Source organism: Gopherus evgoodei, chromosome 3, assembly GCF_007399415.2.
Source record: "Gopherus evgoodei ecotype Sinaloan lineage chromosome 3, rGopEvg1_v1.p, whole genome shotgun sequence".
Classification (NCBI taxonomy): Eukaryota; Metazoa; Chordata; order Testudines; family Testudinidae; genus Gopherus; species Gopherus evgoodei.
In genome coordinates this window covers 51,950,049-51,967,428 of record NC_044324.1, presented here as the reverse complement: position 1 = coordinate 51,967,428, position 17,380 = coordinate 51,950,049, and the positions used below count along the sequence as shown (strand labels likewise).

At 39.4% G+C, this 17,380-nt stretch overlaps 1 protein-coding gene across 2 annotated transcripts in view; it reads left to right on the top strand.

Moving 5' to 3' along the window:
* Positions 1 to 17,380, top strand: part of CSMD1 (CUB and Sushi multiple domains 1) — a 2,060,432-nt gene that overhangs the window by 1,268,412 nt on the left and 774,640 nt on the right. For both annotated transcript variants that reach the window (XM_030555566.1, XM_030555565.1), the window contains exon 7: positions 2,133 to 2,210. In XM_030555566.1, coding sequence (XP_030411426.1) covers positions 2,133 to 2,210 — 78 coding nt within the window. The remainder of the gene's footprint in view (positions 1 to 2,132; positions 2,211 to 17,380) is intronic.

Here is a 17,380-nt window from a genome sequence, read left to right as displayed (position 1 = left end):
GTAAGTATACACAAACTGTAGGAGACCATTCAAAGTGATGTGGCCAGTTAGCACCTTTTCCAACACAGGATGAAAAGGGGGTTAGTGAGTTACAAATTATTGTAATAAGCCATAAATTCAGTGTCTTTCTTAAGTGCATGATTTTTAGTGTCTAAGAAAGTTATGAACTTAAGCTCCCAGGCTTGTCTTTTAAAGGTGTTGTTCAGGATTTCTTTGAAGATGAGAACCGAGAGGTCAAATATGGAGTGATCTCTTTGTGAAAAGAAGTCACCTTCTAGTGATATAGACACACAAACTCAAAGCAGCTCCAGAACCTGCCATAACAATGAATGCAAAATCTGTAGACATATCTCCACTGCTATGATGATCAACACCTCTCCACAACACATCTTTCAAGATCCGTAGGTCCTATACATACCTATCACAACATACGATGTACCTCATCCAGTGCACTGAATGCCCCCAATAACAACCACTAGGTGGGTAGAACGAGACAATCACTATGCTTTTTAATGAAAAATGAGAAGATAAAAACACCATGTCACGTGTGGGTTAACAATAGAAGATATTACCTCACCCACCTTGTCTCTCTAATATCCTTGGACCAATACAACAAGAATACTACAAACAACATTTTGATGAAGCAATGATAGGTGCTTGCTTCCTCTCTACCCAGGGGGTGCTTGACCTCCCCACTCTCACCTCAGGCCCGCTCCAACTCCATCCCTTCCTCCAAGCACCCGCCCCTGCCTAGTCTCTTTGCCCCTGGTCCGCGCCTGGCCTCACCCCCACTCAACCCCTTCCCAAGGCTCCACCTCTTCCCACCCCTGCTCCATCCCTAGCCCCGCTCCCACTCCATCCCTTCCTCCAAGGCCCACCCCACCTCTTCTCACCCTTGCCTCACCTCTTCACACCCCCTTCCCCCAAGTGTACTCCATTCACGCTCTTCCCTTCCCTTCCAGTGCCTCCTGCAAGTCACTAAACAGCTGTTCTGCAGCGTACTGGAGGCGCTGGGAGGGAGGGGTAGGAGTTGATCAGTTGGAGGGCAGGAGGCACTAGGGCAAGGGGAGCAGCTTGGCTGCAGGTGGGCGCTAAGCACTCACTAATTTTTTTGGAACATCCACGGAGTCGGTGCCTATGGAAGCAAGAGCAGCAAAGAAGTCTAGCAGAGAAACAAAATTAATTCACCCTTTTGTTAAATGACAAGCAAGTGCCAGTATACTGTTCTTAGTCTTCTGTCTCTTCATATGTTCATACAATTATGTACATAGTGTGACTAATGTACTATTTGATAGCTCCATATATTGGCTATTAGCAGAAAAGTAGAATTGAGCATAGTTTTACTGTTTTACTTGTTAATATGGTGAGAAAATATATAAATACATTGCTGGTTTTTGGTTTTTGTTATTTTGAATTAATTATTTAAAGATGAGGGTCATATATATGAATGTGTAAACTTTAAAATCATTAGCTGTCACATACAAAGCTCCAGGAAAAAGATAAAAGTTTGACTATAAACAAGGACTACGCATTGAATGTACAACGTTCTTGAAAGATAACATCTGACGATTGTCTTCAGCATTCTGACAGAGCAAACCCAAGTTTGTTTGTAAAGCAATTACTTTTGTGGGACTATGACACATAGGTTTAAATTTTGTAGATTTGTTGCATATTTGCATGTGTCCAATTCTATTTTTAATTTAAAAAAAAACAGGATAAAAGTGTCTGTTGGGGGTATATTGTACAATGAAAATAGGTTTTTTGGGAAAAAATAAGTTTTGTCACCTACAATAGGAAACATAAATTCATAGTGAGCATGTTATCATTGGGACAGTTTTGTCTATTTTCTGGCTCTAATGAAACTTAAACATTCTGTTTGAAGTCAAAATATTCCTGTTATTACTGCTACTAAATGCTAAGGCTCTTAACTTTCTTCTGATACATAATTAAATTGTTATGGTTTCAGAAAAAAAGTAAGTAAATTGGGTTACTTGGAAAGTAACTGTAAATTCCATTTCATAGTAGCACTCCATATTGCTTTGTTTTCACTTAGTACATGCATTGTGGATGCAGTGTGTGTTTACCATATGTCTTAATAAACTTTCTTGGTCTTTGTTGCTTGCTTTGAACAGTGAAAAAGGCAATTGAATTGAAGTCAAGAGGAGTCAAGATGCTGCCCAACAAAGACAGTAACCACAAAAATTCTGTCTGTAAGTTGTTGTTGTCATCATTATTATTATTATCTTTAGAATGATCATGTACATTATTATCCTCATTAATAACACAAATCAGGAGAGTGTGTGTTAGGGAGACCAAACAAACAAACAACAAAACCCTGCAATGCTGGGAAACAATTATGAAAGCTGCACTGTCTTTTCATTCGTTAGTGACTGATTTTATATCTCCAGTGATAATACTTGGGGACGGGGATCATAATATTTACATTCCTCTCTCTGCCTGTTGGGAAATGGGGGATGTGGGGAAAGGCAGCACTTTTCCTTCTTGCTGCTGGGATTCTGGGTTTTTTCCACTTTATAACCCTCCCATTGGACTTAGTTAATTCTGTCTCCCAGGAGTTTTTAAACCCCCACCCATGTGTGGCCAGCATGTGGTGTGTCTCAGTGGCTGCTTCTTCCCCTTCATGTGTTATAATGGGGGGAGGAGGTTAGCAACCCCTTCTATTCCTACCAATCTCTTTCCCCAAGTTGCCAGCAAGATGGGAAGTGGGGCTTAGCAGCTCCTTCCCTTCTCCATGTGTCTTGTGGATTCTGGAGCCGCATAATTTTCCCTTGTGCTCCTCTTCCCGATGTGTAGTCTGGGAGAAAGATAAGACTGGTAACTAGAGACCACCCACTTATCTTTGTTTTAAGTAATTGTGCCTTCCTCTTCACCTGAATACCTGACAATTTGAGTAATAGCCTCAGAGTTGTTGCCCACATGAATCAGGCCAAGTTTGAAACGATGACGACAGTACCTGTAATTTGATTGTGGATACAAGGGGTCCCCTGACCAAGGAACATCCAGAGGGGATTCCTAAGTTCACTCACAACTAGTTAAGTGTCTGCATAAAGATTAACCAATATGAATAAATGAATCCTTGGTGTAATTGCACTGAAATCAGTGGAGTAAAACCAAGGGTGCATTTGGCTTGTTGTGTGAAATTCTAGAAGTAGAGATTAAAGACTAATGACTGGGGGAAACTATTCTATTCTTCGTTTCTTCAGTGCATACTTTTGTATAAAGTGCTCTCACCTGAACGAAAAATGGCTGATAAGTGTCTTTTTAAAGATCATGCTTTCCTGGTATGACACAGAAGAGGAACTTTTTGTGCAAGGTCTAGCTGAATATAGCTGATCCACAGTTTCTGGTGTGTGTATACAAATGGGTGGCTGTTCCATTATTCATAAGGCAGTGCTGGGCATTGTGTGATCTCTGCTTACACTCTTAAAGCATATCCTGTCAGATATCACATTTAATTATAGGATTTCAAAGTAAAGCAGGCTATTGGAAAAAATGTTTATAAGGCAGTCTGCTGTTGACTTCAGGTATAATAATGTATTGTTTCTTTCTTTTTTTTCTTTTTTTGCTTGTGATATCTTTATCCTGTCTTGACTTTTCAACACAGAACTAAAAAACCATGTGGTTCGTATTAAAGTAGTCACACAAGCCACTAATGTGAAATTTATCAATAACATTACAGGGTAAACAATAATAAAAATTGATTTTTTCCCTTAAGCTCTCCCACCTACATTTTTACAGGTAACTTCTTTTGTTCAGTACTAATATCCACTGTAAATAAGGAGGACACAATGTTAGGTATTATCAGCACAGAGCTTAATAATACAGTTCAGTTAGAACACAGTGGATACATATCCAGGTTATAAAGCATCACTTCTCCCCATTTACAGATGTCAGTCCTTCTCAAACATAATCCTCATGGTTTGCAAATAAAGCCTTTAAACCTTGCTTCTCAATTTTGATTCAGAAGTGACGCAATGAATGTGGACACTAGAGTAGTACAGAAGCTATCTTGAGAGCGGTATTATTACTTGAACCAAATGAAAGAGTATACAAACATTTAGTCTATATTAGTCTATAGAAAATATTAGTTTCAGTCTCGGCTTCATTATAATTTAAAATGTTTATAACATGGTAGGAAATTGTTATGGAGTCTCTGCGACACATTTTTCTTCACTCTCATTATGGAACTGTTATACTAAAACCAGCCAAGTAATTCTTAAGGAAACAACTGCAATAAGAGCAAGACCTTGCAATTCCTGCTCATCCCTCTTTACACAGAGGAATAGTATAGTAAGGTCACTTCCTGCTTTTGTGATACAGCTCCCAGGCTTACTCAGCAGAGGAGTGGGAGATGATGGAATGCAGTACTTTTCATCTATATGGTAGGTAGCCCCAACCATATGTATAAGAGTGGAATGGATGTATAATAGAATGAAACTTTCCTAATAATACTTTATCTACAGTGGAAATTATGTGTGGAATATGAAAAAGTACTCAGCATTGACTTAACTCTGCTACAATTCAAGTAAACGATAAAACTAAATGGCTTCAATGAAAGCAGAGACAAGTGCTTGTGAAAAGCCCACCATGCATCCTGTCAGAACATCTGGGGTACAATTCTCTACTCAGCAAAAATAAATAAAATAAAAAAAAAACAGCAGCAAATCTTAGACCTTGGGTCAGCTGACTCAGAGTAGTGCAATGGGACTAAAAATAGCAGTGTAGGGTTCATCTACTTAGGGCTCATCAACATTGGAAAAAAAAAAGACTCATGCACATGAGTCTCAGAGCCCAGGTCAACTGACTAGGGCTATTGCTATGGGATTAAAATTAGCGCTGTAGATGTCTGGACTCAGGCTGGAGCCAGGTCTCTGAGACCATCCCTCCTTACTGGGTTTCTGAGCTCAGACTCCAGTCCATACCATGTACATGAACCCTAAGTAACTCCTTGTATGCCATGTAATTGTACCCATATCAGTACCAGGATGTTAGAGAGACAAGATGGATGAGGTGAGAGAGATAAGCACTCGAGCCACACATAGCTATGTTGATCTGAAGAAGAGCTCTGTGTGGCTCGAACCCTTGTCTCTCTCACCAACCGAAGTTGGTCCAATAAAAGATAATAGCTCACTCACTTGTCTCCCTAAGTCACATAGGCATTTTTGACAATTATACACATATTAACACACTGTTAAACACTCAGTGTACATAAGGGACTATGTTTAAAATTGTTTGTTTACTGTGCAACTGGGTAACATTTTCTACACTAAGTGTTTTATGTTATTAGTGAATGCAGAATGTAAATATGTTTTCATGTCAGTGAAAGTCTCCTTAAACTCCACTGAAGCAAATTTCGCTTCATTCTGAGGCATGATTAATTATATATCAAAAAATATTTGTCTCCTATTTAAAAATAGATATATATATATTTTGGAATTGGCTAATATTATCAGAATCACTAATTTTTATCCCATGAGGTTTATATTGTGAACAGTTGTCAGACTTACAACTGAACCAAAAAAAAAAGTAATTTTTTAGGCAATGATTTTTTGCCATATAGAGTCAAAGAACAAATGGATTTACAGATTGAGTATTGATCATTGGAACACATTTACGTAAATTCATGGTACACGCTGTGTTACTCAGTAGTTAGTCACAATGGCTAATTCCAGAACAGGATGTCACTGCTGATACAGTGTTAAAAAGAGTGGGGAGAGAAAATCATTATTTGGTATGCAATTGGGGAAAGAAATGGCTAACATAATTCACTGTGATATAAAACTACAATGGTACTCATGGCAAATTGCTAACATATAATTATGTTTCTTAATTTTTTTTAATTGAACTTCAAATCATCCTTCTGCTTCACTCTTCCTCATGTTCAGCCCTCGATATTTCCTGGCAGAAAAATACCCTCTTGTAGAAGCAACTGCTGAGTACTAAGAGTTGGCCATTACTGTTAAGGAAGAGCCATTCATCTAAGGATGTATCTACACTCTGGACACTGTGCTGGCATTGCTATGTCAGTGCAGCTATGTCAGTATAACCCCATAGTATAGAGAAAGCCTACACAGACAGATGAGGTTTTTCCTTGGGTATGTAGGAACACAACTTACCTGAGCAAAGTTAGCTATGTTGACTGAAGCATTCTTCCATCATCATGACTGTGTCTACCCTGGGGGTCACGTTGGTGTAGCTATGTTGGTTAGGGGGTTGGTTTTTTCAAACCCCTGATCAATGTACCTATGTTGATCTATCTTATAAGTTTAGATTAAGCCTGCTAGTAGGAAATACTGCACTTCATAGTGTCATTTTAATCAGTTTTTTTTATTATCCCTTGTAGAGAGAATCATTAAGACAAGAACTTTTATATATTAAAGGGGGGGGGGAATTATTTTAAAATTAATTGCCAGCTGATGTGGTTGCAGTGATCTTACCAAACTGATAATGACCACAATTGACTCGTATCAGAGGGGTAGCCATGTTAGTCTGGATCTGTAAAAGCAGCAAAGAATCCTGTGGCACCTTATCGACTAACAGACGTTTTGGAGCATGAGCTTTTGTGGGTGAATACCCACTTCGCCAGATTGACTCTCAACTCAATCAATTTACAATTATGAAAGCTGCTATGATTCTTTTTGAATGTGTTTAAAGTTAAAGTTGTGTTTAAAGGACCATTACAATAATATTGTGAAATAAATATTGGGTTTTTTTTTTCTGGTTTGCACTTTAATGTAATTCTTTGGTTGGTCCTTAAAGAGCACCTCATCCCTAAAATGCAATGTTTTTCAAAATTACTATAGAGCAGTAAAGTGAAAAAGTGGATCCCAAGACCAGATTGGATTATTTTTGTTGATTTTTATATGTGATTTTCTTGGTCAGTCTGATAGTTTCATCACACAAACTTATTGGGCCCTCTTTGCATTTTTCTAACCTTAATGTTTTAGCTGTGTGTATATAGCATTGTATTTATTGTTCAAGCCATTTCTTTTGCTGAAGCTGACATTTTCACGCAGAACTCACTCCCATCTCAGGTCAAATCACAATCAAGGAACACTTCCAAAGAGCCACTGTTTCAGTATTTTCCATCAAAGTACTACAGTGGAAACTCAGACTTAATAAGCATTCACTGCAGGCTCCAATCCTTCCCCAAAAAAGTTGAGTTCAGTGGAATAATCCCAAAATTCACACCTCTCGTGGACTGAAGTTCATATAATATAAACGCCAGCACCTCGGGAAATGGAATTCCTATTGTTTTCTACTTTTTTTGTTTGTTTTGTATAATGCTGCCATGGTAACAAGAATTGTGGCACATATCTAAACTAGCAAAAAGGAAGAAAAGACTGAATTTATGGCAAACATTTTATTCAGTCCAAACACAATGTAGACCACAACACATAACTATGAAGTAACTTTTTCCTATAAAAATGTCTCTCTACATCTGTACAGTGGGTTTTGTATAACTTCTCATTATACCTTTACTGTGTTATATCCAAATTCATGTTATAGCGGGTCATGTTATATCGGGGTAGAGGTGTACTTGCTGTAGGACAGTTGGTGGAGTTTTCAGTTTGAACTGGCATGTTGTGGTAAAGATACCCAGGCCCTGATCCTGCAAGCTGTTCTGCTGCTTAAGGCCTCCAGTGAAGCCAATGAGGTGTTGTACATCTGCATCTGTCCAAGTTGAAAAGTTAAAAAACTCAAGTCTAAAGTCCTAATCTTGTAACTCATATATAGCAGGTATTTAATTTGTGAATGACTAGTATTACGGAGACAAGATGATGATAATGGGCAACAACGGGTTGGTTTGCATGTTAATATCTGTGATCAGAAATGGTAATATTTTACCGTTTAACTAGCATCTTCAAAGAACTTCCTCCATTTGTGGAGAACTACTCTGTGGATTGGGTATGCAAAATGTTGGCAAAGATATCTGTTGTACATATGCCTTCAAAGGAATATTTTAGAGTAGGGGGGATGTATAGGAAAAAACAAACGTGAACTGCATCCACAACAGCAATTTACAACCCTTAATGAATCTGGCGAATCCTCCTCCAAGACATGTGCCAGTTTAATGAGCTGGGCAGAAGACAGGGTGAGGGGGGCATGGCAGTGGGACCAGAGCATCTTTGGGAATACAGGGCCTCCAAGTGGATTCCTGGGGCCCATCACTTTTGCCAACTTTTCTGTAGTGAGGCAAACACCAACCTTTGATAGAACAATGTAGGGAAATATCTACCAGGAAATTGTTACTGAATTTTCCTTGCAAAAAACAAGCAAACAAAAATCCAACCCTATCCTGGTTTGTACTTTTGTACACAGAAATGATGTGGACTTCAGGGATTGAATTGAGAAAATATAACATCATCACTGTCTATAATGTGCTTTGGGATCCTTTGATGAAACATGCTAGAGAAATGTAAGATATTTTGAATATTTTAAAAGAAAGTACAAGAAACAGTGTTTGTTAGAGAGATGTAAGTGAAGTGACATAATGGTGAAACAGAATGGTCCTAGAGGTAGGAGATTTTCAAAAATCCCACCTGGCAACCTTCAGGCTTGTGCACCTACGCAAGAGCTAAATTAAAGGCAAGGGAAAAACAAAAATAATGCAAGTCTGCCAGTCTCCTCACATTCAGCTAAAACAACTGAAGCAACTATAGAATTTTTTGCAGCATTCGGAATTGCCTTTTATCCTGAGCCAAACTGTGGTGTATTTTCTAAACAAGTCTAGCGGGGCTTGTTTGCCAGAACCTGACATGCTAAATGGCACTATCGCCCTCATCAGACATACAAAGTGGTTTGAAAAGAAAACCCACCGACATAATTCTTTTCCAGGATCATCTGCCTCCTCACACCATTCTAAAAAGGTAGTTATGAGAGAATGCTAGAGTTTTCCCATTACAAGAAATGGGGTCTTGCTTTGAAAACTGCTAACTCTTGCAGTCTTCATAATGTGCAACAATATACTGTTGTAGTTTCTTTCTGACCTATCCCTGTTATTTATCAAGTTAGAGAGTCTGACTGTTATGGGGTATACTCAGAACAAGCTGTCCAAGCAGCTAACAGGTCTAGAGGGAGAGTAGCTGCTTCCCCAGCTGTGTCTGGTTGGTGGCCCTGCAAGAGCTGGGGTAGTAAAAAAGCTGCAGTTCAGAAAGGAAGGGTGGCTGCCGGAGAGATTGCTGAGAGTTAGGTCCTTTGGCAACACACTGTTAGAAAACCACCTAGGCAGTTGGACCTCCAGAAGGATCTAGGAAACGGTGTCCAGGACAGGAGTGGTAGAAAACAGGAAGGGATTGGGATAAATTGGTTCCAAATACTTTATACAGAGTCCCTGGATTGGAACCCAGGAGAACGAGCGTACCTGAGCTCTTCCACCAACCCCAACAGAGATGTTATTAAAACATGTACAGCAATGTAATCCAAACCACAAGAGGCTGGGGACTGTTGACCCTTCACTAGGGTTACTGGCCTCCTGACTTGCTAGACATTTTTGCCCACCCCAAGAGGGGAGAGGCTATTAATGGTCCAGACAGAATGCTAGAGTCATAGTGAGAAACTTCCAGACACTAGGCTAAATGGTAAATGGCAGAAGGGAGGGGAAACTAACGCAATATCGCCATAACACCTGCTCAATGGTGGGAGGGCAGGGGTGTATGCCACTGGCTGAAACCAGCTCCAGACACTCATGTGCTTGCTTCTGGAAGGGTCATGTGAAGTAATGATTCTCATAATAACTGTGACAGACTGTCTGCCTAGTACTTGTTCACTAATATAAGTATTGAAATTAGGTGTTTTGTATGTGTGGTCTTGCACTGAATTAACTCACAAAACCCAGTTTGAGAGTACCCAGACACAAATGACCATACACAGTCCCAAACTTTTTGGCTTTTCCAATTATGAAAAAATGTTTTTCATAGTTTCAAATCCCACAGCTTCTGAAGAAAAGCATTTTTCAAGCTGATGTTTACACCAGGCTTCTCTGTAAATGAGAAGAGACTCCCCATATTTTATTGATGGTCTAATTACAATGTTAAGAAACAATGGATTTAAATAATTAACATTCTAAGCTTAGCGTGTCTATAGACATCCTATTTTATTTCAGAATGCCTGTAGTGGGGCAGCTGCCCAACACCCGCGGAAAAGGGGTGTCATAGTATAATTCCCCACTCTGAACCTTAGCGTCCAAAAGATGGGGTACCAGCATGAATTCCTCTAAGCTCAATTACCAGCTTAGTACTTGTAGCGCTGCCACCAACCAGGAATTCCAGTGCCTGGTACACTCTGGTCCCCACAAAACCTTGCCCGGGGACCCCCAAGACCCAGACCCTCTGGATCTTAACACAAGGAAAGTAAACCCTTTCCCTCACCGTTGCCTCTCCCAGGCTTCCCCTCCCTGGGTTACCCTGGAAGATTACTGTGATTCAAACTCCTTGAATCTTAAAACAGAGAGGAAAATGCACCTTCCCCCCTCCTTCTCTCTCCCCCTCCCAGACTCTCCCTGAGAGAGAAAGTAATCCTAACACAGAAAGAAATTAACCTTTCTCTCCCTCTTCACTCCTTTCTCCCCACCAATTCCCTGGTGGATCCAGACCCAGTCCCCAGGGGTCTCACCAGAATAAAAAAACAATCAGGTTCTTAAACAAGAAAAGCTTTTAATTAAAGAAAGAAAAACAGTAAAAATTGTCTTTGTAAATTTAAGATGGAATATGTTACAGGGTCTTTCAGCTATGGACACTGGGAATACCCTCCCAGCCTAAATATACAAGTACAAATTAAAATCCTTTCAGCAAAATACAAATTTGAACTCCTTCCAGCCAAATACACATTTGCAAATAAAGAAAACAAACATAAGCCTAACTTGTTTTATCTACCTAGTACTTACTATTCTGGACATATAAGAGACTGTATCAGAGAGATTGTAGAGAAACCTGGTTGCACGTCTGGTCACTCTCAGAACCGAGAGAGAACAACAACCCAAAAACTAACAACACACACAAAGAATTCCCTCCCTCAAGATTTGAAAGTATCCTGTCCCCTGATTGGTCCTTTGGTCAGGTGGACAGCTAGGCTCACTGATCTTGTTAACCCTTTACAGGCAAAAGAGATATAAAGTACTTCTGTTCTATTAATTCCTACTATCTGTTTATGACAAGGGGCTAAAAGCAGCCCTGGAGAGTGCTATGGCTGGAAATACCGGCAGTGAGAACAACTGGGGGAAGCTGACTGTTTCTGACAACAGGTGTGGCAAGCTCAATCAGGGCCCAGCTGACCCTGATAAGAGGGCTGAGGGCCAGAGACAGACATTCCCTCTTTAGCTACTCAGGAGAGAAGGATCTGGCTGCCTGGGAGCTGGGGATAGTATTTTAGGTGGAACAGTGCTGGGGAAAGGAAGCTGGAGAGCTCCAGCCTAGCAAAGTCCCAGGCTGCAGGTTGAGCTAAGGGTCCACAAAAGGATACTAGGGCTCCAGAGGGGCAACCCAGATATAGGAAAGGCAACAGGTCTCCCTTGCACCTCTTGCCTATGATGAGTGGTGTATAGACTGCAGTGAGTGGGGGCTAGCTGATGATTGGCAGTAGTCACTGAGGGAAGGTGGGGAGACCCAGATTGTGGGTTGCTGCAAGGGGGCAGACCCTGATGTAAAGGGTACCAGGGTCTGGGAGGGACATGAGGACCAGCAGCAGGTGAGACACTGGCCTGCACAGGGTGCTCCAGAACTGAAAAAGAGCTAATTCCCTGGACAACCAGCAGGAGGTGCCATGCCGGTGAGTTGTCACCCTTCCACAATGCCCTTTAACAGGAATAAAGAACATGTACTGTACACTCAGTTGCTAAGATAATTTCCCCTGAAATAAATATGGGCACAGGTAACTCTACTACTAGTATTTATATGCTGCAGATTAAAGGCCTAATTCTGCAGACTTTCATATAAATACATTGAAAAGTTAATGGAACTACTCATGCTATGAAGTTTACTTACATGAATAACAGTTTCCAGGTTTGTTCTTGATCTTTCTGTATTAAAAACATTTTTGCTATATTTATCCAGATGCAGATACATACATAGCTAGAGTTCTGTTACATCTCTTATTGTTGTCTAATGAAGGATTAATGCCTCTATTCCTCGTTTTACTTAGTAACATAGATTTTATTATAGTGTAACATTTGACAGTAGGAAGATAAATAGTAGCATTAACCTCTAACAATTGTGTAAATCTTTAATAAAACAAGAGGGATAATTACCCTGATCTACTTTGTTCCATTATAAAATGTAATAATACAGAGTTCCAAGTGTTAAAGAATTTTGTTTTCTCAACAAAGATACATATCCCTATGTAATAATATTATACAATACTATTTTGCTAGATTGTAGAAATTGCTTCATAAATCAGGTTAGTAAATTATACTTGCTGTTCCTAAATAGGCCTTCATCACTGCAGGAGCTGAAATATCTTTTAAAATTCTATGCAAAAATCTTGCTGTGAAGAGAACTACTGTCTAAATATATTAGTGAAGAAAAGCATCACTTGTAACGAGAAGCAAAACAAGGTGCTTCATCAATTATTTAACACATAATTTGCGTATATAATTTCTAAAATAACTAGAAGAAAGCATCTATTAAAATATATTACACAAAATGTGTGTAATCTGATTGTCTTTTGGGTGGTTAGACTGGATTGTAATCCACCTAGAAAACTGCAACTGCCATTAAATGTTCTTATACAATTATGTAACATTATTGATTTTTCCGAAGTGAGCATCTCATAGTGAAAGCTAAATAAATAGTCAATTCTGTTTGCTGGTCACTGTTTATTTGACTTTCCAGAAATCTGCTCTTTAGATGAATATAACACTATATAAAAGTTAACTGTTCACAACACTTGAATTTTAAATATACTTCTTAATTCTTAGATAAGGCTTAATTGACATAATACTACACTAACTACCTCCTGTGCAGCTTAACTGGAGAGGCAGGCTAGGGAGGATGTAAACTGGCAAAATTTAGTCCCTGAAGTTTCAGAGTATTGCACGTAAATTGATAGGTAATCCCTAGCTGTTGTTCAAATTCAGACTTTGCAGAAAAAATATTGATATTATGGAGTTATGACTCTTGTAACCTAAGAAAGTTTTGAGTAGTGGTAACTAAACAATACCATCAGACCATGTAAAGCAGCCATGTTTCAGGTTGTACACACTATTTGGACAAAGTCTCTTAGATGAAACATACCCTGTCCAACTTCTGCAGAGGCTAGGCCCTGCTTTACTTGTAAAAGGGACATAATACAATAGTCAGGAAGCCAGCTGCACAGTCCTGTTGCACAGTTCATCTGCAATGAATCTGCATTCAGATCCTGTTTGTCCTGTTGGGTTTTTTGGGAAAACTACTCTTTAGAAGTTGATAGTAGAGTCTAAAAAAATCTGTTCAAACATTTTTTTATTCAATCAAAAGTGGTGTTTTTTTTTACTGAAAATCAGAAATTGTCATTCCAAAAATTTCAGCTGAAAACCAAAATGAAAAGCTGCCTAACTGGACTACTTCACCCATGATTCACCAGGGTTACACTCCTTGGTGAGCATAGGTAGTCTCTCATGGCAGTTGCATTTCTGTGGTGAAATATGGGAGATTAAGTCCTTCTGGGGAACCTAGCCCATAGGGAACAATGGGGAAATGAAGCACCTGAACTACAACTCCCATGAGTCACTGCAGCAGTATTTTGGAATCAATATTTTTACAAGTTTATTTTTTGAATGAATACCTGAGATTTTCCATAGAAATCAGATACTTTCATGAAAAGTTTCACTTAGTCAATATTATGTTTTAAGCATGTGAATGTTCATGTGCAGTTTTTGTTCAACTGCAAAAAACCCTAGTCTTCCACAAACCAATTATAATGTCTATCACCGTGAAACATAATGTCACAATTCTATAACACTATGGAAGAACAGTCTAGCTTGATTTGGATGGGGTTTGCTGGGAAATAGAAGTGTGTGTTTATAATTCTTTAGATACATAGAAGAGATTTAAAATATGGCCAGCAATTGGGTGGGAGATACACAAGGCCCCATGAGTGCGAGAGACAAATTGTGGATTAATAATGACCTGATGGAAATGAGAAAAACATGAGTTATGCCCTTGAGATTAAAGGGAGCGTTCAGAGAAAAAAAACAGGTTGAAAGGTGTGGGGGAGGGGAATCCTCCTACACCTAGGAAGGAGAGGGACAAAAAGAAACATAAGAATAGGGAAGTACCAAAACAACAAGAGCAGGGACGGCTCCAGGCCCCAGCACGCCAAATGCGTGCTTGGGGCGGCAAGCTGTGGGGGGCGCTCTGCTAGCACTGCGGGGGCGGCAGGCAGGCTGCCTCCAATGGTTTGCCTGCAGAGGGTCCGCTGGTCCTGTGGCTTTGGCGGACCTGCCGCAGGGACCAATGGACCCTCTGCAGGCAAACCACCAGAGGCAGCCTGCCTGCAGTGCTTGGGGCAGCAAAATCCCTAGAGCGGCCCCTGACCAAGAGTAAAGATCAGAGAGATAAAACCATATGGGAAGATGGTGAGAAATGGAAATAAAGGCAAAGAATGAAAATAGGAGTGAGAGGGGAATGAAGAAATGAGGGGAGAAAATAAGAAAAAGCAAGTTGCATACCCTTTAAACTAAATTCCTACATTGTATTATAGTAGAATCCTGTTTTATGTAACCCTAACTTACCAAATTATTTAATATGACATGTTTTTGTCTCCCAGATTGAGGGTGGATGATTCCACATTCTCATTTTACACAGCCCTGATTTTATGGACATCTTGGGAATGCACAGAAACCTAGTGAAACCACTGTACAACACAAAAACTTGCCTGTTGTGATCTGTCATTCTGTCACATATTACAGTGGTAGGTGCTACTCTAAGAACCTTAGCTGATAAATTACAACATAGCTTTGCCAGGAAAAGGGAAAGATTAATTGTTGTTTTGGAGGGGAGGGAAATATTCATGCTGATTCAAGCTCTGCTGAGAACTGAAGTCCACTATTTATCTACAGCAGATTATAACTCCCTTCAAAATTAATTGCTTGAATATATTGACTTTTAAAATGTATACATTATTGAGAGACAGAGAGAGAATGACCTAACTGCATTTACCAGCACCTCTCACTCCCCTCCAAAATGTTATTTTGGTGCCACTATCTATGCTAGCTAATGAACTAGCAGGGTTTACATTTAAGACATTGTGGGTCAGATATACTTTTGAAACACATTGTCTACTGTAGACTAACAGATAGAGATCCCAAAGTCACTCCTAAACCAGGATTTCCCATAAAACAACCAGTGCCATCCTTAGAACTCAAAATGGCTATTTCAGTTATTGTTTAACAGATAAGAATTATAAACTGAAAGCATATCTAATCTGTGCTTTTGTTGTGCATGTTATTTTGCTGATATTTGACTCCCATTGCCAGTATATTTGCAATTCCATACTCCTAACATCAAAAGATAATGACATAAGCTCCTGTAAATTAGATGAGTCACAGTTGTGTATATTAGGTTCCCTAGTCATCAGACTCAATCAGCGAAGCGTGCCAAGAACTGAAGTTCAGTTCTTTTGCATGAAATAAAGGAAGTTAATTACCAAATTAACAAAAATAGGAAAAATGTGTCTTCTCACAGCTGATGCTTCTTGTAGCATAGGTTATTTTATTCAGGCTGCTGCTTTTTTTCTCCACATATCAGCTTTCCCTCTGTTCCTTAAAGCACCAGAGAACCTGTGATATGCTGAAAAGTCTGTTCCTTCCTTAATTCCCCACTAGTCTTTTTCTCAAAAGTTTTGAAGTGCATTATGAGCAGCAGTGCATAATAGCAGAGACTGGAACAGGCTGCTCTAAAACAACACACAGAGAAGTATGCTCAGGAATTTCAGATCTTGTTGAAAATGGAGCATGCAGTAGGGTGACCAGATAGCAAATGTGAAAAATCAGGATGGGTGTGGGGGGATAATAGGAGCCTATAGAAGAAAATGACCCCAAAATTGGGACATCTGGTCACCCTAGCATGAGGCTACCTCTTGCTCTCAGACAGCTCTGTTTAGGTAGTGCAGCTGTTGTAGGTATGGCAAAATGGGATGGAATAAATTAAAAACTAGCCCAAATCTTATCATAATTGAAAAGACCTTTTGGGAGGTTAAAAAAAAATTACCTTTTTTCTATTTTATTTTTTATTCTAATTCATCCTGGCCCTTTCTGGTCCTGCCCTGAAGTAGAAGGGCTAAAATATTAAGGAGGGCATTCTCATGACAAAGGGCTTGGAAGGTGTTAGAAGGTGCAACAGGGACTGCATAAGTAGACAGAGATTACATCTGTGACCGTGGTACCTGGGTAGGTCTCACTGAGACTGCTCAATCAGGGCAAACTGCAAAGAATGGGGTGGACAATCCCCAAAATTGGTGGTTTATTCTAATACTTGGATTCACCAAGCCAGCAACAAAACAGCTTCTACAATATCTTACTTGTTACCCAGAAGCCAAAACCCAGTTCCCTTAAAGCAACCCAGCCTTGGGCACCCACCCAGACAGCAAAGTCAAATATGATGATTACTGAAAATCATCTTCACCATAGATAAAGTTCTACCAATCCCAAAGGAGTGGACACATTACTCACCAGGTCAATGAATATTCCAGATCTTACCCAAATACATGGTTACAGCTAATTCTTATTAGCTAAACTAAGATTTATTAAAAAGAGGGTATTGTGGTTAAAAAATATCATTATACATACAAATATGAATAAAGTTCTTATGTCAGTTTCATAGTAGAGATGGTGAGCTGCTGAGTTGCAAAACATTCTTTCCAGAATCAGTCCATCTATAGAGTTTGTTCAAATTCTTCAATGAGGAGTGGCAGGGTAATTCACACTGCAGTTGGAGACCTCAGTCTTATGACTCAAGCTTCCCCTGACCAAGCTTTAGCAAATCTAAGATACAAGATTGGGGCCTGAGGGTTCCTTTATAGATCTCTGACAGGCTATTGATAGCCTCTTGACGGCAGTTATTTGGGTGAATATTGTGGCTTTGAAGTAAAACCTTCCATTTCCTATGGATAGACAGGTAATTAGTTGCATTCACTAGCATAAGGTCATTATTCATTAAGAAGTTCATAGACAGTTTACTACAGACTTCAAAGAGAAATACAGACAATTGTATTATTACACCCAAGTTTCATCTATATGTTAATATTCCATTTTGATCTCTGAATCAATAGAATACAGTAACGGACAGAAACTGTCTGGTTACATTGTTAACCTCTAACAAAATATAGGTACACACACATACAATTAGTATTTTCTGCTAATTCTCTAGCAATACTGCTTTGTTTT